The sequence below is a fragment of the Phalangium opilio genome, unplaced genomic scaffold, assembly GCF_054372755.1.
Source record: "Phalangium opilio isolate 3A_F unplaced genomic scaffold, DU_Popi_V2 ptg000662l_1, whole genome shotgun sequence".
NCBI classification, from domain to species: domain Eukaryota; kingdom Metazoa; phylum Arthropoda; class Arachnida; order Opiliones; family Phalangiidae; genus Phalangium; species Phalangium opilio.
In genome coordinates, this window is record NW_028324246.1 from 700,478 (window position 1) to 726,212 (window position 25,735).

The 25,735-nt window shown below is 38.6% G+C and overlaps 6 protein-coding genes across 8 annotated transcripts; 4 read left to right on the plus strand and 2 right to left on the minus strand.

Moving 5' to 3' along the window:
• The first annotated feature begins 106 nt into the window (after window positions 1-106).
• On the plus strand, window positions 107-3,294 carry LOC149588202 (protein APCDD1-like). The gene is made up of 3 exons (XM_089862863.1): window positions 107-652; window positions 1,068-1,418; window positions 1,736-3,294. The coding sequence occupies exons 1-3, from the start codon at window positions 107-109 to the stop codon at window positions 2,168-2,170; spliced, it is 1,332 nt and encodes a 443-aa protein (XP_089718989.1). The 3' UTR covers window positions 2,171-3,294.
• On the minus strand, window positions 2,778-7,658 carry LOC149588203 (protein saal1). Of its 2 annotated transcripts, none has more exons than XM_089862868.1 (11): window positions 7,534-7,658; window positions 5,661-5,819; window positions 5,461-5,562; window positions 5,280-5,363; window positions 5,140-5,219; window positions 4,992-5,051; window positions 4,429-4,544; window positions 4,209-4,332; window positions 4,058-4,143; window positions 3,629-3,808; window positions 2,778-3,138 (listed from the first exon to the last, which is right to left on the minus strand). In XM_089862868.1, the coding sequence occupies exons 2-11, from the start codon at window positions 5,796-5,798 to the stop codon at window positions 2,999-3,001; spliced, it is 1,110 nt and encodes a 369-aa protein (XP_089718994.1). In that variant the 5' UTR covers window positions 5,799-5,819; window positions 7,534-7,658; the 3' UTR covers window positions 2,778-2,998. The 2 variants fall into 2 exon arrangements, with proteins under 2 accessions (XP_089718994.1, XP_089718995.1); XM_089862869.1 differs by lacking the exon at window positions 7,534-7,658 and adding an exon at window positions 7,250-7,389.
• Window positions 7,275-12,307, plus strand: LOC149588204 (phosphoglycolate phosphatase-like). Of its 2 annotated transcripts, XM_089862870.1 has the most exons (8): window positions 7,275-7,415; window positions 7,742-7,809; window positions 9,576-9,668; window positions 9,727-9,864; window positions 10,652-10,714; window positions 10,772-10,925; window positions 11,457-11,601; window positions 12,037-12,307. In XM_089862870.1, the coding sequence occupies exons 1-8, from the start codon at window positions 7,322-7,324 to the stop codon at window positions 12,239-12,241; spliced, it is 960 nt and encodes a 319-aa protein (XP_089718996.1). In that variant the 5' UTR covers window positions 7,275-7,321; the 3' UTR covers window positions 12,242-12,307. The 2 variants fall into 2 exon arrangements, with proteins under 2 accessions (XP_089718996.1, XP_089718997.1); XM_089862871.1 differs by lacking the exon at window positions 7,742-7,809 and having other exon boundaries at window positions 7,289-7,415.
• Window positions 12,308-12,430: 123 nt separating this feature from the next.
• On the minus strand, window positions 12,431-16,537 carry LOC149588205 (fatty-acid amide hydrolase 2-A-like). Its single transcript, XM_089862883.1, has 8 exons — window positions 15,919-16,537; window positions 15,206-15,425; window positions 14,535-14,744; window positions 14,334-14,466; window positions 14,194-14,269; window positions 13,805-14,053; window positions 13,647-13,745; window positions 12,431-13,145 (listed from the first exon to the last, which is right to left on the minus strand). Exons 1-8 carry the CDS (start codon window positions 16,090-16,092, stop codon window positions 12,561-12,563), a joined length of 1,746 nt encoding a protein of 581 aa, XP_089719009.1. The 5' UTR covers window positions 16,093-16,537; the 3' UTR covers window positions 12,431-12,560.
• Window positions 16,526-25,493, plus strand: LOC149588206 (fatty-acid amide hydrolase 2-like). Its single transcript, XM_089862862.1, has 8 exons — window positions 16,526-18,340; window positions 20,456-20,915; window positions 20,985-21,204; window positions 22,588-22,797; window positions 23,122-23,241; window positions 23,323-23,477; window positions 23,945-24,043; window positions 24,739-25,493. Exons 2-8 carry the CDS (start codon window positions 20,742-20,744, stop codon window positions 25,321-25,323), a joined length of 1,563 nt encoding a protein of 520 aa, XP_089718988.1. The 5' UTR covers window positions 16,526-18,340; window positions 20,456-20,741; the 3' UTR covers window positions 25,324-25,493.
• Window positions 18,619-20,484, plus strand: LOC149588207 (uncharacterized). The gene has a single exon (XM_089862884.1). The coding sequence runs from the start codon at window positions 18,619-18,621 to the stop codon at window positions 20,482-20,484; it is 1,866 nt and encodes a 621-aa protein (XP_089719010.1).
• Window positions 25,494-25,735: the final 242 nt, after the last annotated feature.

Consider the following 25,735-nt stretch of genomic DNA (forward strand, 5'->3'; position numbering starts at 1 on the left):
ATAATGCAAAGCTTTGAAGTCCGAATAAGATAATATATCTTAATCTCCGTTATGCACATTGCCTGATATTTACAGTTGCGAAAGTAGACCGGGGCCTTCATTCGTTATGCGTCGTTACACCATTCGCTCTTCGAGGAAGTTCGTTTCGCGACAGTATCATTATAAGGACATTTCGTGTTCCATCCCTTATTACGTCATTTCTACCGAGGGACGACTGAGCAACACCCGATCATCGTGGCTAATCCCCGGTTCGTTCGAAGCTGATGAACCAATTGTTACTAAAGTGACAATTATTCCATATTCGAGAAGATCGGCTAACTCTCTGACAAGACGTATCGGTGCTTTTTGTAACGAAACTGTTAACTCCAAGAACAGAAACATCATCAAACGGTTTCAGTTCTTCGACGTCAGTTCCGTCGAGGAAAGCTATAGTAAAAGGAACACAAGTGATTCCACGTACGAAGATGTTAATTACAAGGAAGCCCAAATTGAGTGCGTGTTACGGGCTTTGAATTGGACCTCCAGCGAGTTTCAACTATGGCGTTACGTTGTGTTGGATGGCCAACAGTACCTGAGTCTTGGAGCGTCTCAAAGTTCCTCCTCAATGTCTGTGCATACGAGACCAACTTATTTTCATCAACCACTCTTAAAAGTAAGGGAATATTTCATAACATTTGCAATTGATATCAAATTATCCAAAACCACTGCCAGCTCTGAAAGTTGTAACACTTGCTTGTGACCATTATTACGTCTCCGAGTGACGGTGACGTTGCGGAGAAGTAGATGTATATACTCTAAATTTCCAAACGTTCTTAAAGAGGCATACCCTTGAATTCAAACGTCAACAATAGCTATGTTTAAAATGATTTTAGTGATAACTTTTCTTAAAACGACTTAACTAGGATTAAGGTAAATTACTGACGATTAAAATAATTAATATCAATTATATTTATTTATTCAATTATTTAAGAAAAACCTCTTAATTTCGTCTCGACTCGGAGAGGTTTAATTTGGTATCCCAACTTGTTTATTTATCTTTGGCACAATTATTTGATTTTGTACTATAGTCTGGATCGTGTAGCGTCTGTAAACTTGTGGCAAAATCTAAATTGATCCGACCGCCTTTACTGAGGCCCAAGTATATACATCCTTTGTCCATCGCGGGTGTCTGGTCTAGTCGAAGGTGCGAGATTCATTCAGAAGCCGTATTCCTGAACCGACGAATTCAATTTAAAGAAGGCACGAATGGAACTGGGACTTGGATTTCTAAATACAGTTATTTTAAGGACCCTAACTGTAAAGGAATCGTGTTTGATCTTTTTCTATCGGGAAGCTTTGTCATTGGAGAAGAATCTACGACTTTACACGGCGCAACCAACATCGATATAACGACACGTAAAGCCCTAATAACGCCTAAGGTAGATACAACCAAAAGTTCATAAACTTTTGATACAACTAATAGTTTTTCATGTGTAGACCTCCTTTTACACCCCCCCTTATATTTTGAAAGGGGGACTGAGACTATTGCGCTCGAATACTTAGGCATCTTATACCTTCTCCCTAGTAAACTAGAAATCGCTTCTTGTATAATAATAAAAGTAGTAAAGTTGCAGGATATCTTAATGTGTTTCCTAATGCAAGCAAAAAATGTAGAACTCCGGTTTTGTCGCTCACAAACTGTTTTACAATTTAATGACCAATTGCATAAGTTTATAGTCAATATCTCTCTTTTCAGGACCAGGGATTTTTAGAAAATTTGAAGAACGCAGATTGTACGAACAAAGCCTTGAAGAAACCATTATGGGGTTTGAACCAAACAGTCGACCTTACACCTTTCGGAGGATGCCAGGCTTTAAACGTTTTGATACCAAGAACGTATTATGACATTTCCAGAACGGAAATCAAGAGTAACGGAGCTACATTCTTGTATTTTGGTCTTATGGATGACTCTGATGAAACTGAATACAGCCCATCGAAAAGACCGACGTCCTTACGTTACCCTTTAGAAGCCTGCCACATAATCCAAGATACCCGAGACTTCTCTTTTAACAAACTTCATCCATTGAGTCAGGCGTTTACTTATTATAAGTCAGAAGGGTCCAATGCATTTGCGTACGAAAACTATTTTCTCGAGTTTGTTTTGATTATAGGTTGGCGTTTGCTGAAGTAACCGAGTTGTAATCAGGTAATACGTTTTTAGCAATGCAAAGAACCTTTTACCTGTCGGCCTAATTAAATTGAGGACTTGGTGTAATTGGACGAAATGTAGCTTTTATGTACGTTAACCTAACCCTACCCAACTAACAGTACTATTTTGGTTTAACACGAATACTTCATAGAAAGGACGGTTAGGCAAATGTTCTTATTATTCTCATACCTAAAGCAACAAAAATCAGTATACGCGTAAATATGATCGGGGATTGAAATGGTCAACTAAAACCTCTGCAACAGTTCTTAAAGGGCGCGTTCGAAATTCATAAACGTATCGATATAGTCATAAGCTAATGATCTACCACTAAGTAGCTACGTAGCTTATGACTTTGTTTATAAAATGTCCGTATGGCATTGAAAAATTGGCCGACAATGAGGGCGTGTTTACCATGGAAGGGCTATTTTGTCCCGACTTCATTTCCTGTTCTAGCTTTTTGTATCCATACACTTAGTTGGTGTCTGTAGTGCCAAAAAGTGTCACGGAAAAATTAGTAGTAAATTGTAGTAACTGTAAAAGTACTATCTTATTAAATTCCCTACACAGATTCGCGATTATAGTAAATTTGAATATTTTATAAATATTTATTTGAATTTCAATGAAACGTTTTCATAAAATACATAATTAGTCCATTAGACAACAAATTTTACAGTTAAATTTTCTTTTCGTGAAAAGTTACTTTGGGAAATAAAAGTACAGGAAATTATTTGTTATTTTACATTTATCAAAATAATATAATACTAAAACTAAAACTAAAACCATTACACCCGCAGTGGAAGGAGAATTTAATTAAGTGGGTGCCTTATTCAAACTGGCAAGAAGTTTGTCAATCTGATTGACAGTCTCTGTTATTATCGAGCTCTCAGTCTCTTGGTCGGTTTCGGTAAGGTGTTGTTTCAGTTTGTTAAAGTAATCCATTAGAGGTGAATCTTTAAATTAAAATGGTTTAGGGCAAATATCTTTACGGAAATAGTTTGATGAAAAATTGGATATTTCATTGCGTCTGATCAAAATTTGATGAAGTAAAATTGATCACATAGTGTCAAACTTTGATAATGTTTCGATTAAACCATTTGATGTAACGAAACCTTTTTCACGCTTTGTTTGAATTATTTAGATTTAATCATCGACTTATCACTATGATCAGTCTGATCCAAAGTGATCAAAAATTGGTTTTTCATCATAATTTTATTGATCCAAAATTTATTCTCCAGTGTTCATGTTACGAATTTGATCAGACTAGTGAAAGACTAGAAGCAACACCGGATTGTCAATAGTAAGCTCACAACGCTTAGACCATGCTGACATATAAAGTATTATTGCATCACTACAAAAATTCCATGTGCAGCTTCTATGTGTTCCTATATTTCATCCAACATTTTCTAAAGATTTATTATGTATTTAAAAAGATGTCAAAACCTTTCAGTGATTCGAAGTGTTTTAGGTTCTCAGGAAGGGACACTTCCAAAATAGCATTTATAGTAGCAAATGCTGCTGTAATTGCGGGAAGCCTGGATTCTGGTGGAGTCAAACTATCTTCCATGCTTAACTCCGTTAAATATTCCTTAGCGTAATTTGTCAATTCAGCGCTGAATGTTTCTGTATAGAATTTGGTTTTCATTTACAAAGAAGTCATAAACATGGAAGTATTATCGAATTTTCGCTTGCTACAACATATTCATATTCAAATTTCCAAGGCTTAATTTGACTTTTTTATGGCAAAATTAATAATTAGTAAACTGTCATTTGTTTTAAAAAAGTTTTCTCAGAGCTCAAAATAACTATTTCTGTTGTGTCAAATTAATATTAGTTTTGCAAAATTGCAGCGAAACGTAACACTACACTTACCAAGAATTTTACACGCGTTCGAAAAGGTCGTTAATAATTGTACAAAGTGCCAAAATTCATCTAGAGCTTCAAAGTCTCTTACTATACTGTATAAAAAATTACGGCATTCAGTTTTGCCAGTTTGCATTACAAGGTGTGAATCTACACCTACAGTATTTGACGTCCACTATCAATGATAGCTTTCAAATATCCATCTGAAGTAAGTTTAACAATGAAATCGTCTTCTTTGTCCAAACATTCGTACAGAAGTTTCAAGGTTGATTTCAAGAGATCAACTGAAATTACAACGTATGGTAACCATTTCAGAATATTGTATTGCGAAGTCGATATTTTTCGGGTTGACTCTACTAGGCCAAAAAAATAACTATCACCTTTCAATGAACTGGACAAAACGAATTTCAAAACATCTTGGCAGGTTTCAAATTCAATTATAAGCTGAATCCATTTAGTACCAGTGGATTCACTGACTACGCAAGAATTCAGAAACCTGTTTCGATAAAAACATTTTGACAGAAGGGGATAATAGAAGAAGGATGACACTCTGCATCCTCTTAATACGTAAGTTATGTAACATGATTCTTCCCAGGCGAAGGAGTCCTTTTTGTTTGCGCTCCCGCTCATCAAACTTCAGATGGGCATGGCCCCGTGATAGAGTGAATTCAGAAGAAAATTTTCTTCTGGTGAATTCTATAACTGTTTGGTACTAAATTCTCAGCATCCAACCCACAAACCTTGATTGTCTTGACGTGGGACAAAAATACACAAGCGCATGCGCCTTGGCAAATAGTTAAGCAGCGCTAATACAGTAATGATGAGGGAACTATTTATCGCGTATGTGATTCGGTTTAGTAACCTTGTGCACTCCAAATGTAAAATGATGTTGGGATGAGTCATGTTACAATTAAATTTGATACCGTGTACTTCGGCCACATACCTCAACGTTTGAATTAAGGATGGTGTATCATCGGACATTAACGTTTGTAAAATACATATCCTACACAAAGCGATCAGTTAAAATTATTTTTCAAAAGATTCAAATAAGATTATGGCTGTGCGAATTACAAAAGAAATTATGAACTAACATGAAATCATTGTCATACGCGAAATGATCACATATATCTTTGTGTGTTGCCATGTTTCCAAGAATACCCAAGATAATTTCCTTAAATGCAAGTATTTAAATTGCGCTTACTCCGGAGACGATTAAGTTTTAAAATGCTACCTGTAATCTAGGTGCCTGAGTTTTAACCAAAACACCCATAAAGATGTCTTTGGCTTTAAACTCCATTAGAAAGTTTGCTACTTCCTACAGATATCAAAATAACATTTTTCCTGATCTTACAAACTGCTTAATTTCTGATAGCACTAATTTATATTTGGTCAGAATTTTTGCGCTTGCTTACCAACTCTACAGACATGTCCCAAAGAACGCACATAGAATCTTCAACTTTTACATCAAGCTCGCTAGGACAGTCCGTTTCTGACATGGCAGAATCATCTACGTACTATATATATAGGTGGTGTTGCGCAAAATTGAAATTGATAAAATGGCGAATGAAGATATTAACTCTAGTTCCGTTTCAAAGTTGAATGAAACGGGTACCTTAAGAAGATCCATGAGTTGTTGGAATAACCAATGTTGACTGAACGCTGTGGTTCCAATATTATCACCAGGAGCTCCGTTAATGTCAGGGGGTGGAGATGGGTTGCGAACATCTTCGTTAGCCTCATTTTCATTCATAATTTTTATTTGATCATAAAACTATTTTACAGTATATGAAATTGGGAATTTTAAAAGCTGTTATATGAATTTTACAATATTGAGCAAATCAACCGCGCTACTATAGAGTAACGTCAGTTCTGCGTATGCAAACGTCATACCCTTCTATCTCTTAGTTCAGTGTCATCCCCCCTACCAGGCGCGTACAGTATCCCCTCTTACAAAAGCGCGCCTACAGGAAGGGATACACCGTCTACTCCCCTCTCTACCGACACTACTCTATTACGAATCTAAGTACAATTTGGCAAGTGTCCTACCCCTCTATTTTGCGCGCCACAAAGACTTCGAATAAATAATAACCTCATAAAATATACTCTGCCATTGAAAGCATAACATCAATATATACATTCCTTGAAAATTTAGCTTTATGGCAAAGGGAAGTGTCATTCTTATCGCTGTTATGTTACTTATAATGCCACAGAAAACAATGCAAATTTCCCGCCACAAATAAGTCACATACAATTTTACCATGACAACCACTCCATCTTTTATTCATCTAGCACAGACACAGAGTATTTATATTCCGAGTAAAGTTTAAGAAAATCAGCTACCACTTTGAAAATTTGCACGATAATTTAAAAACCTCCAAAAAGCCTCTCACTAAAATTTCAAGAGATTCGAACCAGTGAAACTGAAGAAAACACGTTTAAAGTGTTTGAAGACTAAGCCCTTTAGGTATGGCTAATTTTCGAAATTGTTTTACAAAAAACTATAAAAGAGAAACTTTACGACTTTGCACAAAAATGACAAACCTTAATCTACATATCATTAAAATTTCAAGATATTTGAGCCAATATTTTCAAAATTAGGGTAAAAAAAACGGTGTCCCTCGCATAGATTGCCATGTTAAAGGCCGACTCCTTTGACTTTTGGGTTAAAATACGCGTTTTGAGACCGATTGGAAGGGCTTATAAAGCGCGTGCAGTTAAAAACGTGATCGAGTCGGCTATGGGTGAGGATAGTTTTAATTCAGTGGATGGTCGGTACTCTGTCATTTAATACTCAAACCACGACAATAGTTCTAAGCTATAAAACTTCATTTCTCACAATATTCTGGCTAAACTAGTGTCCCATCACCCTTGATATAAGAGAGACAATTATTTTCATACTCGGTCTATACCAACTCTGTACTGTATTACTAGACTATGATTCATCCGTTGCCTACATTAATGAAGGCCTGTGCGCGACGCCGATTTTTATTTTTATTTTGGAAATTTGAGTTGCCAAATTCTCTCGCCTGAGGCGCTATTAGCTGGACCTATGCCTAAATAATTTGAAATGTTCATTTTCTCGCGCTTGGAATTTGAAATGTTCATTTTCTCGCGCTTACAATTTTAAATACAGGCCTTGATTAACGTAGGCAACGATTCATCGCGTCATCTGGTGCCACGCAAATTGGGTCAGGTGCTCACCGAGACTTTCTGCTTCACTTAGATTAGTTGTACAGTATATGGTTTAGTAAGTTGTGAGAATAACAGTTAGAAATGTCGTGTAAATCGATTGTTGAAGAATTTGAATCAAGCGATAGATGGAAAGATTTTATAAATTCGTTTGATCACGTTTTAACAGACTGTGATGGTAAGCTTAAATTTGCATTAAATTAAAATTTATTTTCATTGGTGGTTTTCATAAATTATAAATGATTGTAGTGTTAACTAGTATGGTAATATCGATTAGTAGAAATTAAAATTCTTACCCGTATCACAATTTCACTTCAGTTCAAGCTTTAATTCCCTTAAACCTGTCTTCCAAAAAATTAGCAGACGTCGAAGCAGAATAGTAACAATCTATATTTTACCTTAACATGCTGTCCATAAGCTAAAAGCGTGCCGGCGTGGTGTAGGGACTAGGGAGAGTCGTAATTTTTGATTTAAAATTAAATAACTTTTAATTGCCTTTCGAAGGCGTTCTGTGGCTTGATGACAATATGCTCCCTGGTTCGGCTGAAACACTTGCCCTCTTCAGAAAGTTGGTAAGCGAAAATTATAGATTTTGTATTTTTCGTTTGGTTTTCTTATGGGATGCGCGTTGTTTTGAGCGGGAAATATGAAATGCCGCGGGAACCCATACACGTATTCTCCATTGCTTTCCTTGCTGCATCATAAAAACCGAAACCTAATGAACCAAAAACATTTTTTTTTTGCAATGGGAGGAAAGAGTTTTTAACCTTATTTCCGTTACCAAGAATGTATACAGCTAATAGGAATTATGGTGTAGCGTATCTAGGCGGATTTTGTGGAAAGGGCTAGACTAATCATTATGTATGACGAGTTTTACCCAAAGAACTTGGGTTTTACCTCGCGAGTAATATATCGCTGCTCTCTAAACCATGGATTAAAAATGCGCTCGAGGAAATTTGTTTTCAGGCTGTATGATAGGCAACTCCCTATCTCCAACGGCAGATTATTATTATTTGATATATACTCTGTTCCAGCTTCGGTTGTCAGCACACGTACAGCTAAGTCTCTATGTAACGCAGATTTGAGCGTGCTTACAAGAGACGAAAGAGATTATCATTTTCAGGAGCTAAAGCGCGTCCTGACAACCGAAGCTATAAACCAAGCCCGGCCCACAAAACCGGCTTAGAAATTAAGAGAGGGATGTGGGGGCGAAATGAGTCCTATTATATTGCTGGCGTTACTACTATATGAAAGATATATGGGAAAAACCTTTACACGCGTTTTACCTCTCCGAGTGACGATGACTTGACGGAGAGGTATTACACTGGATGTTCTGTGTGTCTGTCACCGCGTTCGCAGTTTACAAATCGGAGCAAACGTGTTCGCAGAAAGCAATTTTTACCGCTCCGTGTGACGATGACGTCACGGAGAGGTATTACACTGGACATGTCTGTGTGTGTGTCTGTCACCGACTCAACGCGAAGTTCGAATTAAAAATTTTTCAAACTAAGTTAATTCAGCCATTATGTATTTAAATATAGCGAAGATTATAATCTTTAAAACTAATAATTACTTACTTCTCTAAATCATATACAATATCTTGTATAAAAAATATCTTGTACAAAAAACCGAAAGGTCTTAGTAGTTAAATCTTAAAACCAACAATAGATTTACCTGCTTTTTTTCAATGCATACCAATTTTTTGACATCTTATTCGACGTCGCTCTACATGACGCTATTTTTAGAATTTCGGTTAAAATATCCCGAAATGAAATTTTCGTATTTTAACTTGTATCAGAAGTATATTATACTTCTCATCGAGGGAAGTGTACCACAAAGTGTAACGTCATTCTTCCAACATCATTTTCCATTTGGAGCAAGGTTACGAAACCGAATCACATACGCCATGTAAATAGTTCCCCCATCATTACTCTATTAGCGTTTAACTATTTGCCAAGGCGCTTGTGAATTTTTGTCCCACGTCAAGACAGTCAAGGTTTGTGGGTTGATTCCTGGGGATTTAGTGCCAAACAATTATAAAATTCAGCTTACGATGCGATGCCCATCGGAAGTTTGATGAGCGGGAAAGCAAACAAAAAGGGGAGAGCATGTGAAGAATGACGTTACATAACTAAATTATTGAGAGGATACAGAGTGTCATCCTTCTTCTATTATCCCCTTCTGCTTGTATTCGGACTCAACGGAGTAATATTTATTAATAAAACCAAAAAATTCACTAACTTAAAGGGGCTGTCCGACCCCCAATACTTTTTTACCCACCCGCTATGCTACGGTCCGAACAGTCCCTTTAACCATATTGAAAATGCCATCAATATAGGGCAAGAAGATCGGCTTTGTGACGAACAACAGCACTAAATGTGTCGAAGAATACATGAAGAAATTTGAAAAACTTGGGGTTGAAGCTTACGAAGTAAAATTGTTTCAGCAATCTAAATATATTTTACGACTGATAATTATTGTTTGTTTAGAAAGAGTTGTTTTGTACTTCTTATTGCGTCGTGGCATATTTAAAATCTTTGGGCTTTGATAAGAAAGTTTATTTAATTGCAACCTCGGGAACTTCGCAAGAACTGACTAAAGCGGGAATTAAACATCTTCCTATTGGTGTAGGTAGTATCACCTAAAGTTCATAAATAAAAACAAAAAGTGTACTTCGTTCGCAGTTCCCATTGTATTTACTTTTGACGCCGTGTAAAATGAGAAGCAAACTACATTCCTCTCAAACCCCTATACGAAGCAACCATTCAGAGTAGAGCCCTGTTGAGGTCAGAGGTTTATAGAAAATAGTACTCTATCGTGGAGATACAAACGTTCATCCTTAGTACAGGCATACATTCGTAATGCTAGAAGCTTACTAAGAGCTAGTTCAAGAACGACGCGAGAATTGACTACACTCGGTTTTGTAGTCCATCTTCCTATTTAGTCTGTACTAAGCCATTTACAGCGCCTCACCTGCTCACCAGGCGTCGTTTTACGAGAATTAATGAAGTTGCACCTACGTCACTTCATGACAAGCTCTCAGTAGCCAGCAGTGTTGAGCTAATCGCTAATGATTGTTGTACTACCAAGCGGGAGGGGGGAATTCGGCGAATAATCGAAAAATTCAGCCAGGGACAAACTTACGGAACATATCTCATGAACTTATGGTACTAGGTTATAATATTATAGCCTACAGGATGAAAAGGCTATAACAGTGAGCCTATTCACGCATATTACCTGTGCTACGGTCGTGAAGATAATAATATGCAGAGGGGTCGACATTATTATTAGGGTAGGGGGGGGGGTTTCTCATACGACACGACAATGAAGAATACTTTTTGTTTTTAACTACGAACTTTTGATATCACTTGACTTCAATAATAATCGTGTTAATTGATGTAAAATCCGAATTAGCCTGATCCTATAGAATCAAGTTGGCAAGACACTTTAAATAAAGGCATTGAACTTGATAAAGATGTAAGATAAAATATGCCCTTACTAGGGCAATGAGGGTAAATTCATAATTCTTTTAAGGTTGGTGCTGTAGTAGTGGCGTACGATGATCATATTAGCTATCTTAAGTTGGCCAAAGCAGTATCGTATTTGAATGATCCCAAGTGCCTTTACATTGCTAGCAATACGGACGAACAATTTCCTTCGAAGTCGAACAGCTCTATTGTAGTTCCAGGTAAGAAGTAGTTATATCGAACTGCAATAGGGTGCTCCGATAATTGAATGCACACCATTGTCATAAATTTCGAAACACCGCTTAGCCTAGTTGTCTCTTACACGGCTATAGGAGGGACCTATTTAGTGGTATCGTAGCTAACTTGACTACTGCGCTCCGCAAACTGCCCGGCCAACATAATAGCGCGAGCAGCTTGCGTATGTGAGCGCAATATTCGAGTGTGCTATGCTGTGTGCTAGGAGAAAGACACACCCAAATAACCAGGTTTGCTTCTTACTGATTATAAAATTTACGTCACTCGTGTGACGCGAAAATATAGCTCCGCTTTGGACAGTGGATTGCAGAAAATGCTAGACATAGTCATTCATGTTAGTACATAATTTCATGACAAAATTATGTGTTTTTCGTAATGGTAAAGAATCGCGTAAGTTATGTTGCTTCATCCAATCGGAGCATCAGACAAACTAGCGTTTCCTGCATTGCTTTACATTCTGAAGTGTAGTTGATGGAGTATTTTCATATCGTGTGCAGGAACTGGAACCATAGTGTCGGCTGTTACAACTGGTTGTCAACGAAACCCGGTCATTTTGGGGAAACCGTCCCCATTCATGTTTGAATGCATCAAGTTTAATTTCCCTGAAATTAACGCTGAACGATGTTTAATGATTGGTGACAGGTAAGTTTAACAGAGACGGTTTTAATCATACTGGCTGATTTTCCTTCATAGATAGTGGGGGGTCAAGCTTAATCTATAACATGGCCACAAATAGAGCTATCTCAGTTGTGACGTCAGTGCCTAGGTAATACGTTACGGGCTTAGCTTTGGCAGTGGCTGGCCATGTTTGGTACCTCTTTGGTACTAAGGGCAAATAGCATAGGTGACGTCACACTAAAGCTTCTGAGATAGCTCTATTACGGAATCCATAGCAATAGACCATTCCATTGACGTATTTCTGAGAAAGTAACACACAGGCGTGGGGCCGCCCTCTTTGGTTATTTCCGGCTAGCTGATTCTGGGTGAGAAGGAAATAACCCAACAAGGAAGCCCCGCCCCTGTGGTGTTTGCTTCTCTACTGGAATTAATGGAATGGTCTATTGATTTGATTTTTAGAATGAACACAGACATCGCATTTGGGCGATGTATTGGAGCTAAAACTTTGTTAACAATGACTGGCGTCACATCGGAAAATGAGCTCAAAGAGCTTCAAAAATCGGATGACGTCGTTAAAAAAGCGTCCCTTTTGCCCGATTATGTCGCCCCCAAGCTAGGCGATTTAAATAAGTTCTTGAAGAAAGAATTAGACAGTTCAGCTTAATGTTGAATATTTAATTAGGGCGCTGGTAATATAGCAATCGTGCAATCAAATCCGAAATAGATAAAATACAAAAATCAACACATAAAATATATATAGGCTCCTAGGGAATTTTAAAATCACGAAAAACCAGTTTTCTGGTTCTAAATCGTGCAATTAAATAATTTGAACAAATTAAACACCCGAAAAAAAAATGTCAATGGTCTGATTAATCATATGGTATCTAGAGATGCGAAATTATTGTAAGTTTTAAAAACGTGTAATCAACCGTTTTTAATTGTGGGAAAAACTTGAATTACCAACTGACATCCCTAATGACCGTTTAGGGCATTTTCCATCCTCCAAACGCTTTTTGCAATTCTAAAGCTACAGCGAGCGTCAAATGATCGTTGTTGGTTTTAGAAACCACTTGAACTCCTAAAGGCATACCTTCGTCACTTAAACCAATTGGACATTGAGTCGAAGGATATCCTAATATGTTAAAAACGTTAGTGTAGCATTCGTTGGCCATTTTGAATAGTTTCTCGCCGTGGTAATAATGAGGTTCGGGTTGTGTGGGTACTACGAGTACACCATTTTCCAATAGATCATCCAGCTGTTGTCTCAATTCGGTAAGATAGCGGTCGTTTCTTTCGTAGTATGTTTTCGGCCATGTCTTAACGAAATCTCTCAGCAACAACCAAATCAAGATGAATAATGTATGCTTTGATGTGCCAAACAAGGACTTGATAATCTCTATACAAAGTGAAAACTCTCGTCTCTCTTTGCCAGTCACTTTCTCAAAAAGATCAACGTTCGTCCCTTCTGTCACTTTTGTATAATATATGGAGTTGTGATAGTCTTGCGGAACCACGTAGTTGATTCTTTTCGGTTTAGTTTCGCAGATTGTTTCCAAGTATTGAATAACCTATGGAAGTAAAAGTAAAAGATCCCAAGTTATTTGTTATTTCACATCGTTTGCGAGAATTCATAAAATATTCTGGTATGATTACTGGACAATATACTCGATGGTGCGATGTGTAGCCTTAAATGACATGCGTAATAAACATAGCCAAAATTGCTCGATTTGGACATAAACGCTTGATTTCTAAAGGGTCCGGAAAACGGGGTAGATTAATCTATAGAGCGCGTTTGCTTTATAACCCCCCACCAAAAAACCCCCTAGAAACTGTCAAAACTAGAGCAATCCAGCCAAGGTTACTGCTCTATCATTTATAAGCTCTTTGAGGCTAGAGAGGTCTTGGTTTGTGCAGGGTAAGGCAGGTGTTTTCCGGTCCCTTTTGAGATAATGCGTTCATGATTGGGAGGAGCCCACCCACTTTAGTACCAAACACCAGAAGAGCTAGTCAACAAGATACGCGTTGCAAGTGGTAAGAATACATTGTTTCTGTTTATCATAAACCCGAACCTTTTCAATTGATTTCTTTACGACTGGGCTGATCTTCGATACAAATCCTTTGGATGAATAATCATCAATGAAAAAAACGCCAAGTTTTGTCACATCCACCTGGAAACTCAATTACATTAAAAAATATGTACAATTACCCATTCATTCATTCAGTTTACATTGGTATTCAATTTTAGCTTGTTAACATTTTCTCCGGCAAGTATTTTCAGCATAGGCAGCAAATCCTCAGCGTACCTGCACATTGGGCCAGTAGAGTTGTAGTTCTCCAATTCAGAATTAAAACTCGTTGGAAACTGGCCTTCGTTCGACACAATGACTATAAAGGTTTGAAAATATATGTTTCTCTTTTTTTTTATTAGATAAGTATGAAGTAATCGAGCCGTAATAAATATAGTCTTTGGGTGAATTGTTTAACTATTATAAAATTAGTCAAGTGAAATAGTACAAGGCTGAGCGTGAATTTCTTATTGGTTCCAAAACATTTAAACAAATGTCGGCTCCTGTGAAAAATACGTAGTTCCCTTTTACCTCTATCGCTATGACTCGCCTTTTTTTTTTCTTTTCTCGGGGAAGGGCGTCGTGGACTTGGACGCGCGCCCAATATACCCTGTTCTCTATTCCTACTTCTAAAATTACACGAATCCCTGATCTTTCATAACCTCTAGAGTGAATACGGGATTTTGAAGCTAGTTTTCTGTACATTTTGATGTCTTGTGCCCAAAAACTCCACAACAATATGCGGGAATTCGAATACTTCCACCTATATCCGATCCGAAACCAATTACAGAGGCTGCTGACGCCAAAAGAGCGCCTTCTCCACCTGAAGAATATAGATAGGACAGTTTTGTTGATGCTGATATAATTAATATTTAAAAAATAATTTTATACCAGAGCTACCCCCGGGCACCCTCGTAAGGTCATAAGGGTTGTTTGTCCTTCCATAAATTGTGTTTGAGCTATCGTAACAGATGCACATCTCGGGAACGTTGCTGACGAGAAGTGGAATGGCTCCTGCTTGCTTCATCAGTTTTACAACTTCAGAGTCCTTCTCAGCTTTAAAGCCTTTTTTGTGATACACACCAGCATCTCTAATTAACCCTTAGTTAAATAGAAAAAAAAAACCTTTATTTTTACACGCTACAGTGGCCAGCTAGTCTTTGAGTGGAAGCGATTAATCAGGGAAGACAGGGATCGGTGTGCAGGAAGAGTACCTGGTCTATGTAAACACTAAACACTAATAGTATTTGTGCAAACACGCATGAAATATCTGCATGATGTGGTTTTTAGCAGCCTTTTTTGCAACTTTTAAATTCAATTAAGCGTAGCTAAACTGTTACATAATGGCTAGCGGTACGACTCCCCAACCTAGATGAGTTCAAGCAAACCACTTATTTAACCTTCCCCTTGTGTTACTGGTTTCAAACATGAAGTTTGGTCAGATTCGGAAACAAATTGTGACTGTGCACTAAGAACAAACATACAAACGAAACGAACCACTTTTTCAAATATATAAGATCATTATGATTGATCCGACTAATGTTATCAGCAACTGAACTTACCTTTCACACCAATGCTGTTTTTGGTGGTAAAAGGCACTCCCAAAAGTGGTTTATCGATGCTTAAGCTATCTGGAATTTCATCGTAACTGTCAATTAGAGCGTCAACCGCTTTTGCGTCCTCTAAAGCGCAATTGAATCTTTCATCGACGACTGCGTTTATAAACGGATTCACTATCTGTATCCGTTTCACGAAGGCTCTGACAATGGTCTCGGACTTTATCTATTGAAAGGGGTATCTGTTTTAATTATTACGCTGTGCAACATGGGGAGTAGATGGTAAATGCAGTTGATTGCTGAAGTCCGAATGTGCTGTATAAAATGCTATTTCGACCATTTGCAGCGTCTAATTGTAACCTGATATTAAATTATATGGGAAACTACCGACGCGAAATGGTTCCCTTTGTTTTTAAAAAGCAGGGTCGTAGGCTAGAATTTGTGACTAACACGGCCCACATACGCTATTATATGCGGATTACCCCTTAATTAAATTAGCGTTATCTTTCAATTATTTAAATTTAAGGCTTCATCCGTAAAATGCGCCAATCATAACTCTACAATGTCATAGAACATTTTAGACTCAAAATCGCCCATAGAAACCACTGCTTTTCGGTACTATATTGGAACATACTGTAAACAAGAACCTTTTCAAGTTTATTCGCGACTGTGCAAAAAAGTCTTAATTGCTATCAAACTTTAATTGATATGAAACTCACCTGTTTAGTTCGAATTTTTTCAGCTAGTTTGAATGCTGGCTGCAGTAGAATATCCTCCGATGTTGGCGGAATTAAACCTTTCTTGCTGCTTACCGAACATCGTAAAATGAAATGCCAAAGAAGTTCCAGAATTTTGTAAAATTTATTTATTGCGGAAAGATCCCCTACTTCCATGGCTTGAAATCAAATATAACGTATTTTAAAAGCTTATGTTTACATGAAAGAGTAGAGACTAGAGTATGCAGCGTCTACCGTACAAGTGTCTGCAAACTCTGCATACAATTGTCCCTTCTACAATGCTTGTGTATTCTATTCATTAATCTTCTGTCTCAGAAGCACAGTGTTTTTACGTATATAATAACCGGTGTACCTTGCATGAGCAGTTACCGAAATGGCAACCGCAATTCCATAAAAACAGCGGGGTTTTTCAAAATTGCTGTTTTAGAAATAGCAGTTTTTAGCTTGAACAATTCTTAACCCAACAGTGCACATTACCTATTAAGTACTGTACAGCAAGATAATTATACGCTAACCTAACCTTACCTAATGCTATTCGGGTTGGAATAACAATACCTAAACTGACCCTAATACTGCTGGGGTTCAAATAACCAAGCCTAACCTAAACTGACCCTAATACTACTGGGATTCAAATGACCAAACCTACACCAAAGAGGTTTGCCTACACCATCATAAACGACTTGGGAACTGCTTAAACGGTACGCCGGGTTTGCGAGAACCGCTGTATAGGAACTGCCGTAACTGGTATACTGCGTTTTCGGTAAACCACTATTTGGGAAACCGCGGTTATGAGGACCACTGTTAAGAGGACCGCTCATACGGGAACTGTTTATATGACTACTTCACGATACCGTTGCCCATGAATTCTGGTTCTCTAAAGGGACCTGAAAACGAGGTAGATTCCTCTCTATAGCACGTTTGCTTTATATTTAAGAATTAATTAAAAAAACCGGGATCGTCAAAGGTTGTTTAGTTTTTTTTCTTCCATAGGTTTATGAAGAATCACTGATGCTATGCTAAAGAATGAGATGTGAGACGGTAATTTACCGTCCGTAATTACAGATTTATATGTAACCGTAATCTTACAATGGTAAATTTAAGATATATATATATATATATAATTCAAGCAGAAAGGCTTAGAAAATTACCTGTGAAAGATTCCAACAAGAAAAACTTACTCATTCTAGTATTATTTTAACTTAGGGTCTACTTTGGTTTTATTTTGTCTACGTGTAGTACAACTGTAGTACAACTGTAGTACAACTGTAGTAGAACTGTAGTACAACTGTAGTACAACTGTAGTGAACTACTCTCACAGTAAAATAAGAGCAGTTAATGCAGGCCACTGTACAACAGAGCTCTTTATTGTTTGTGAAATTATCCATGTAAATGTTTATTACTCGTAAGCCAACTTTTTCCTTCAGTGCATAGTTGTTAGGAAAATGTACTGTTCACGTACTCGTATACTTCACTTCAATTGTAGTAAGTCTCGGCTGTGGTTTAGTTTAAACCATTGCTCCTAGATGCTCTCATAGTCAAGGGGTGGAGTTGACTGGCCCGTTAAGCTTATCAAAGGCTGGTTTTAGCTCCGCCACCGTGGACGAGTTATGATTGACGAGGTAAAATTGGGGTCTATAAGATTAGCCAGCATGTTAGGGGCGCCAAAGGGAAGAAGCACATATTTACTTTGAAGTACGGGTTGAAAGAGTGAGAGCATAAGTTTATAAGATATGTTCCTATTTACTCTGTACTAAGCCTTTGACAACGCCTCACCAGGCGTCGCTTTACGAGAATCTATGACGTATCGCCCACGTCACTTCATCACAAGCTATCATTAACGAGTGACACACTTATGGAACATATCTTATAAACTTATGGTGAGAGAGAACGTGTGTGTCTCGTCTCTGTGCAACGCAAGAGGACCCGGAAAACAGATTAAGCGATATCTGGGTGCTCAGTGCACCCGCCAAGTTGAACACTCCGTGTTCTCGACAAAAGCACTCCGTACACTCTTTTCTCGAAGAAATTTAGGCACTTTTAAGCCCCTTTATCTTCGTTTTGGGTAAAGGTAAAAGTGTGGAGGGTATGAAAGAAAAGGCGAGTCATAGCGACAGAGGTAAAAAGGAAATGGCTATGAGTCGGACTGAAGTAAAAACTAACCGTTCTTTATTCCTGCTTCTAAAATTACATGGATCCCTGATTGTATTTACAATGAAAGGAAAAATACTGAAATTTCTATTTAACTTGCTCGAAGTGCTCAGCTTTCTATTGTGTCTTTGATCGAAAAATCAGCTCTCTACTTTACGACGAATATAGTTCGGCTTGTGCTACGTTTGGGCGTTCTAATATTTTCGGTTTTTGTGATAATTGTAATGTAATTCGGTTTTCCTGCGTACTAATATTGGCCATTGTTGTATAATGTAAAAAACTATTTTATCTATTGGCATAAGATAAAACAAGAGTGAAACCGAGTCTTCCTTATCGGTAGATATATTTCAAGGAAGCACTTCTCTTAAGATCAGCTACCATGTAACAACGCGTACTTTTTATCGTGACAAATAAATCTTTTATTATGCACAAACGTTTATTAAAATAATCAATTAGAAAACTACAACATGGTGTCAGAAGTGGGATATTTTTTATAATTCATGCCCAACCACCCACTCGCGTATCGTTACAAATATGATGGCCTCCTTCAAAAGTCCGGAACCTTTTACACCTGGGAACAGTCCAGCGGAATCCTGGGTGGCTTACAAGGAACGCTTCAAAATTTACGCCATTGCCTCAAAACTTAACAAGGAAGAGCATGAACTGCAACTTAATGTATTTCTACACGTCATCGGTACGGAGGGACTACGGATTTACAAAACACTCTCGTTTACATCCACCATCGTCAATCGTACGCTACAAAACGTCTATGATGCCTTCGACGCCTATTATAAACCATATCAAAACGTAACCTATTCTCGGTACAAGTTCTTTACAACGAAACAAGAGTCAGGCGAACCATTTGATGTCTACCTGACGAAAATCAAAACTCTCGCAGCCCAATGTGATCTGGACAAACCCAACCTGACGGACTCGCTGGTAGCCACCCAGATTGCGATAGGAACCACCAATGCCGAGGTTCGAAAACAACTACTAAAACTGGAACCACTCTCGCTGGGCCAAGCTATAGCCATAGCCCAAGCTGAGGAAACGTCCATGCAGCAGGCCCAAGTAATCAATCCAACAAAATCCATACTCACCTCCTCATACGGACAGCCAGAGCAGGAATGTTCTATGGTACATGAAGTGAATAGCCTCACTAACGTCCAACACTGGCGCGACCGCCAATCTACAAGCCAATATCATGCACAACGGGGTCGGCCAAGGACTCGCAACAACAATTACCACCAAATCGCTCCAGACAGGAACAACTTCCGCCCAACCTCGCAATTTCGATCCGCTATGCCGCCACGACGTCGACCAAGCCAGAATTCTACATCTTCAGACCCAACCTGCACACGATGCGGTCTGCGACACCTATCACAACAATGTCCCGCGATGGGATCCACATGTCGGGCTTGCGGAGGACCGAACCACTGGTCAACTGTTTGCCGTGCCATCAATGAACTTAATGCTTATCTACCACTTTCCCGTACCACTGACGAAGAACACGGACACAACATCCGACGTGTAGACGAAATAATGTATGACGACAACCACCCAATCCAAAATGACGAATTCTTGTACTTATCTTCTCTGACACTACACGCAACATTTGCAAATCTGGAAGATGACCATCTCTGGCGGGCACAACTCATGGTGGCGAATACACCGACCACCTTTAAAATCGATACGGGCTCCCAAGTCAACGTTATTCCGGAAGCACTGTACTCTCGGCTACATCCACGGCCCGCCATGTTAACCCCAAGACACATAATCAAAGCATATTCTGGGCATGCTGTCAAGGTTCTGGGTATGACTCAACTCATCTGCTCCTCAAACCTCGCCTCCATACCGCTCGACTTCTATATAACGCCAAAGGATCAAACTCCCATCATTGGTGCGAGTGCATCTCGAAAACTCGGCCTAATCACAAGATTACCACACAATGAACATAGCGCAATTCCCCCATTCATGGCACTCCAACCTGCCGTTGGTATTAGGACTCCACCGCAAGCTACCGCGTCCCTACATTCTTGCACAGTGCCACCTGATGTTGCGACTAGCACGCCACAAGAAATAATGAAGAGATTCCCTGATGTTTTTGACACGGTAGGAAAACTCCCGGGACAATATCACATGAAACTTCGCCCGGATGCGATCCCAACAAGAACACCAGCCCGCAAAATCCCGATCCAACTGATTCCACGGGTTCAAGCCGAAATACAACGCATGGTCGCTGCTCAGGTCATAGTTCCTGTCACCGAACACACAGAATGGCTTCATCCAATGGTAGTGGTTCCCAAACCAGGCAATGACATCCGCATTTGTTTGGATCCGCGCAATTTGAACAAGGCACTATTAAGAGAAGGCCATAAGCAACTTTTCCCTCTAGTCTAGTTTACTGCGGGACTGTAGATACTTTTTGGTTTGGCTAAGAGTCCACGTGATTCCAATTCATTTTTAATATTTTAAAACAAAACTCGTTTCCTCTTAGGTAACATAGTCTTGATTGACAAAGGTCACGATAACGATAACCAATAAAGATAACTTTGAAGCGACGATAGTAGTAAGAATTTTATGTAAGACGTGTGACAATTAAAATAGAACTGTTCAAAGCGATCCCCGAAACACAAGTGTAATTTTTTTATGCTGAAATGGGCGTAGTTGAGTTTTTAGTAACTATTTTCTTCAGAGTATTTCATTTCGGATTTCACGAATTCTTGAAAATTTTTAATGGAAAGAAACAAGGTCTAATACCGCCTATTTATAATGAGCCACTATTGTCTGAATCGGCGACTAAATTGGCTCAATTGATTAGGACTAGAAAGGTATTGTTATATTTATTTATTTTTTTTCACACAGATTACGTAATTTCTAAAAGCATTCCTTTCCTTTAGGTTTCCTCTGAAGATGTCGTAAAAGCCTTCATTAATCGAAGCGGAGTTGTCAATCCCATTATTAATGCCATCAATGAAAATCGGTTTACGAGTGCATTGGATGAAGCCAGAGAAGCGGACAGACAATTGGCCACCACAAAAAAGTCAGTTGCTGAAATTGAGAAAGAAACTCCATTCCTGGGAGTACCAATATCGGCTAAAAACAGTATTGGAATTAAAGGTAATATCATAAGCCGATAATTTTCTTTAAGTAAATATCATTATGTCTCCTGCCCCCTTCCTTTGCGTCAGCTCCTAAGAAAAATCGGGTGCCAGAAATACAAGAGAGATTTTCATTTCGCAAGCCACGAACTGTTTAAGAGAGCAGTGTATATGGGGTGGCATGAATCTCTTGGGTGGAAGTTTTAGTTTAGGTGTCTCCCCCCCCCGCTATCTCCAACCTATCAATACTAGCTCGAGTACGCAAGCAAATCGAAGCTCTGAACACGAAGAAGTCATTACTCAGAATATGAATCTAGGGATAAAGTGAGACTTCGTGTCGTAAGCATTGTATTGGGCACTTTGGAAGGCGTCCATCCACCCCGGTGTCTCACTTAATGTTACATCTATTTGCTTTGCAATTTGATATTATCATTGCTCTGATTTGTAATTCCTTTTTCGTACGCTCTTAACTGTATTGAATTCGCACTTCCTCCAAAATTTGTAAAATATAGGCCTAGTTCATTCAACTACGATCTGTGAAGGTTAAACCCGTACTCAAAACTAAAGATTACGTTATCTATATAAGTCAAAGTCCCGACTGACTGACTGATAATCAACGCCGGCTGCCTTTCCTACTATAGTCGAACTATAAAAGTTAGGTACGCGCGCTCAAAAATCAAAATTGGGTCGTATCTATTTTTCCTGATATTATGTAATAGCGTAACTGCATAATCTCATCGTCTTTAAGTGTCTATCATTAGGACTTCAGTGGGACGTCTCTTGCCCCCTTCCTTTACTTGGGATTGGCTTGACATTACCGTCGTAGGCATACTTCTACACATTTTATACCCTTCTGTCGAGTAAAGGTACAAAACGTTTTTAGATTGAAGGCTATTGAGATTGTCTAATAGTTCTAAACAAGCTGGTTACTCGGTTTAAAGTCGTACTCTACATTGTTGGATATTTCCTCGTTTTAGGGGCCAATGTTTGGGGGGGGGCACATCTTCGTAACCTAATGTTGTACTACCCATGTTCTTTGATACTTTCCACTCAGAACTTGGGCCCAATAAACACGCTCCTTCATTATTGATGGATTTTTCAAAAACACCCTGCATACTGGTTATATGTTCCTAAAAGCGTTGTAGGATACGTTTATAAGATATGTATGGAAGATTTCTTTTGAACTTCTGGTATGACCTAAGTACAGTGGGTTCTAAGGGTGATTTTGAGTCGAAAATGTTCTATGATATTTTGCCATCCGGGCTACTTCGGTCCAGACGGTACCCTTTTGGGCACACACTTTATTATACTTTTCTGGCCTATATTTTCCACGATTAGCGCCGGTTAAAACCAAACCAGCATAGCTTTACCATCATTGTACAAAATTTATTTTCTAATTTAGGTTTAACAATAGACTGTGGAGTGGTTTATAGAAAAGGCAGAATATCCAGTGAAGACAGTGCAGTCGTACAACGAATGAAAAAAGCAGGAGCAATCCCTTTATGCATCACTAACATCCCAGAGTTGTGTGTTTGGTGGGATGCAAACAATAATATTTATGGCAGAACTGGTAATCCGTACGATTTAACAAGGATACCTGGAGGAAGTTCGGGTAGGGCCATTTTCATTCGTAACTGCATAAGTTTAGAAGATATGTTTCATAAGCATAACACTACCTATACTTCGTAATGCTAGAGACTAACTGAGAGCTAGTTCGAGAACGACCAGCGATAATTGACAACACTCGGTGTTGCGGGACTTCCATCTTCCTATTTAGTCTGTACTAAGTCTTTGACAGCACCTGTACGAGAACCTATGACCCACGTCAATACATGACAAGCTCTCAGTAACCAGTGACAAATTATGGAACATATCTTATGAACTTATGGTAACTGATTATGAAGTATGCCTGAGAAATGAAATCTTTTATTTAAAGGCGGTGAGGCTGCACTCATTGCTTCCGCTGGTTCCGTAATAGGTTTAGGAAATGATATAGGTGGATCCATACGATCACCTGCATTTTGCTGCGGAATCTTCGGTCACAAACCAACACCAGGTAAGTGAAACCAAATGTTTTTCGGTTTAAAATTCCAAATACACACGATGTTTTTAACTTAATTATTGGTATTTTCAAAAGGTGTAATTCCTCTTAATGGACAGTACCCAAATTCGCATGACACTGGTAAGAAAATGTACAACACTACTGGGCCCATGTGTCGTTACGCTGATGATTTGTTACCCATGGTGAAAGTTCTAAGTCAAAATGATGAACGTCTTAAACTAGACGAAAATGTAATGAACTATTATCAGAATTATATATTGTTCTCTTCGAGAGAAGTGTACCACAAAGCGGGGTAATTGTAACATGATTCTTCCCAACATCATTTTACATTTGGAGTGCACAAGGTTACTAAGCCGAATCACATACGCGATAAATAGTTCCCGCATAATTACTCTATTAGCCCTTAACTATTCGCCAAAGCGCGTGCGCTTGTGGATTTTTGTCCCACGTCAAGACAATCAAGGTTTGCGGGTTGATTGCTATGGATTTAGTACCAAACAGTTATAGAATTCACCTTAGCACGGTGCGATGCCCTATCTGAAGTTTAATGAGTAGGACAGCAACAAAAAGGTGCATGAGCCTGGTAAGAATCATGTTACATAAAAAGTATTAGGAGGATACATTCTTCTTCGGTTATCCCCTTGTGCTATTGAGTGGTATCATTCCGAGACCGATGTTCCTTACAATTGTTTTTTAGGTTGACGTAGAAAATATCACAGTTTTATTCACGGAAGAGTACATAGACTCACCATACACCACTCCAATTCATCCTGATATGAATGAAGCTGTAATTAAGGTAACTATTTTTCTACACTGACACTGTAGAGTAAACTATACCGGAGAAAGAATCAGTAACGAGATGGTGTAGATATATCAAAGGGGGAGGGGTGAAATACATTCCACATCATGCAGTGACTCGCCGCTATCTTCAAGTGCAGTAGCATGCCTTAGTGGAGTGTGTGCGAAGCATGTTCTTCCGAAAAACACATGAACTTCATGAAGCGATATTTGGTTTTTCTTACCCCCCCCCCTCCCCCTGGCCCAAATTTCGCAAAATTTCTACGTATTTTTCAAATCGCATTTCTCTCCTATTAAAGTTTGCTCTATGCTGAAGCTGCCATCAAGAATTGCAGTTCGGGATTCTAACTTAGACCGATTCGGAAATTACAGAGAAGCAATTAAGGCATAGTGGCACGTTGCTATATCATAGTTCATCATTCTCGCCAAGGCGAAGCTAGTTGGTGTTCGGGTTAAATAGTACATGCAGGATTCTTGGGTTTCCTCTAACGATGTTTTTTTTTGTGAAAATAAACTTATTTAGTACCACGGCGTGGCAACGCAAAACGCCTGTAATTTCTGAATTGGGTTTGTATTATTTCAAATATTTCTCGTTCGAGGCCTATAACAAGTTTTATAAAACAAGTTCTATTCCCTTCTATTCAATTCGTAACCAAAACGTGATTTTTATACTAAGACTTAATTAATTTTTAGGTAGTTAAAAAACTTCAAGATAAGAGAAAACTGAAAGTTCAACGCGTAAGAATACCACATTTCAACAATGCCATGCCGATGTGGTTCAGCAAGTTGTCAACAGCGGCAGCCCCAAAAATAGAACATTTCCTTAATGATGGGCGATACGATATTAACCCTTATTGGGAATTACTGAAGTGTTTCTTCGGTTTATCGAATCACTCTTTTCACATGATTTTTTCACTAATAGCTTGGCGCAGGCATTCGGGTCTCAGAGAACCAGAATTATCCAAAAATTTAAAAATGTTGGATGATTTAAAAAGTGAATTAATATCTTTACTCGGTAAAGACGGCGTGTTAATTTATCCCCCTTTACCCGAACCCGCTATATTTCATCAAGAACAATTTGCGAAGAATTCTAACCAAGGATACATCGCAATATTTAACGCTCTGGGGTTTCCAGCGACTCAGTGTCCAATTGGCTTGAACAGTGAGGGGCTGCCATTGGGTGTACAAGTGGTCGCTGCGCCATATAATGACAGGTTAACTTTAGCCATTGCTAAAGAAATTGAGGATTTATTTGGAGGTTGGAAATCACCGTGGTAAAAAGCAATGGCTTTCATCTAATATTTTAGTGCATGAGGTATTCATTATAGATTTTTTTCAATTCGGAATATATTTCTAGATTCAGGTTTTAGCGTGGATTATTGTTGTGTTATCATGTTAGGTATTGTTTCGTTATTTATAACGACCATTAAATTAGTTTAATTGCGTAAGCGCTGGCTCTAGAATTGTATGACTCGAACAAAACTGCCATAGGAACATTCACCCAGACCGAGTAGCGTCAATAGGCCTAAAATGACGTCCAAAGTCAATTTAGTTTTCGCTTATTGGCAATAGGTGGCGCAGTTTAAAAACAAATAGTTTATGTTCGAATGGTTCATACGCTTGAGTGTTCTCAAATTCACAGCCCCTATGCTATTCTATAGAGGACTCGGTTTGTACAGTGGAAGGCGGG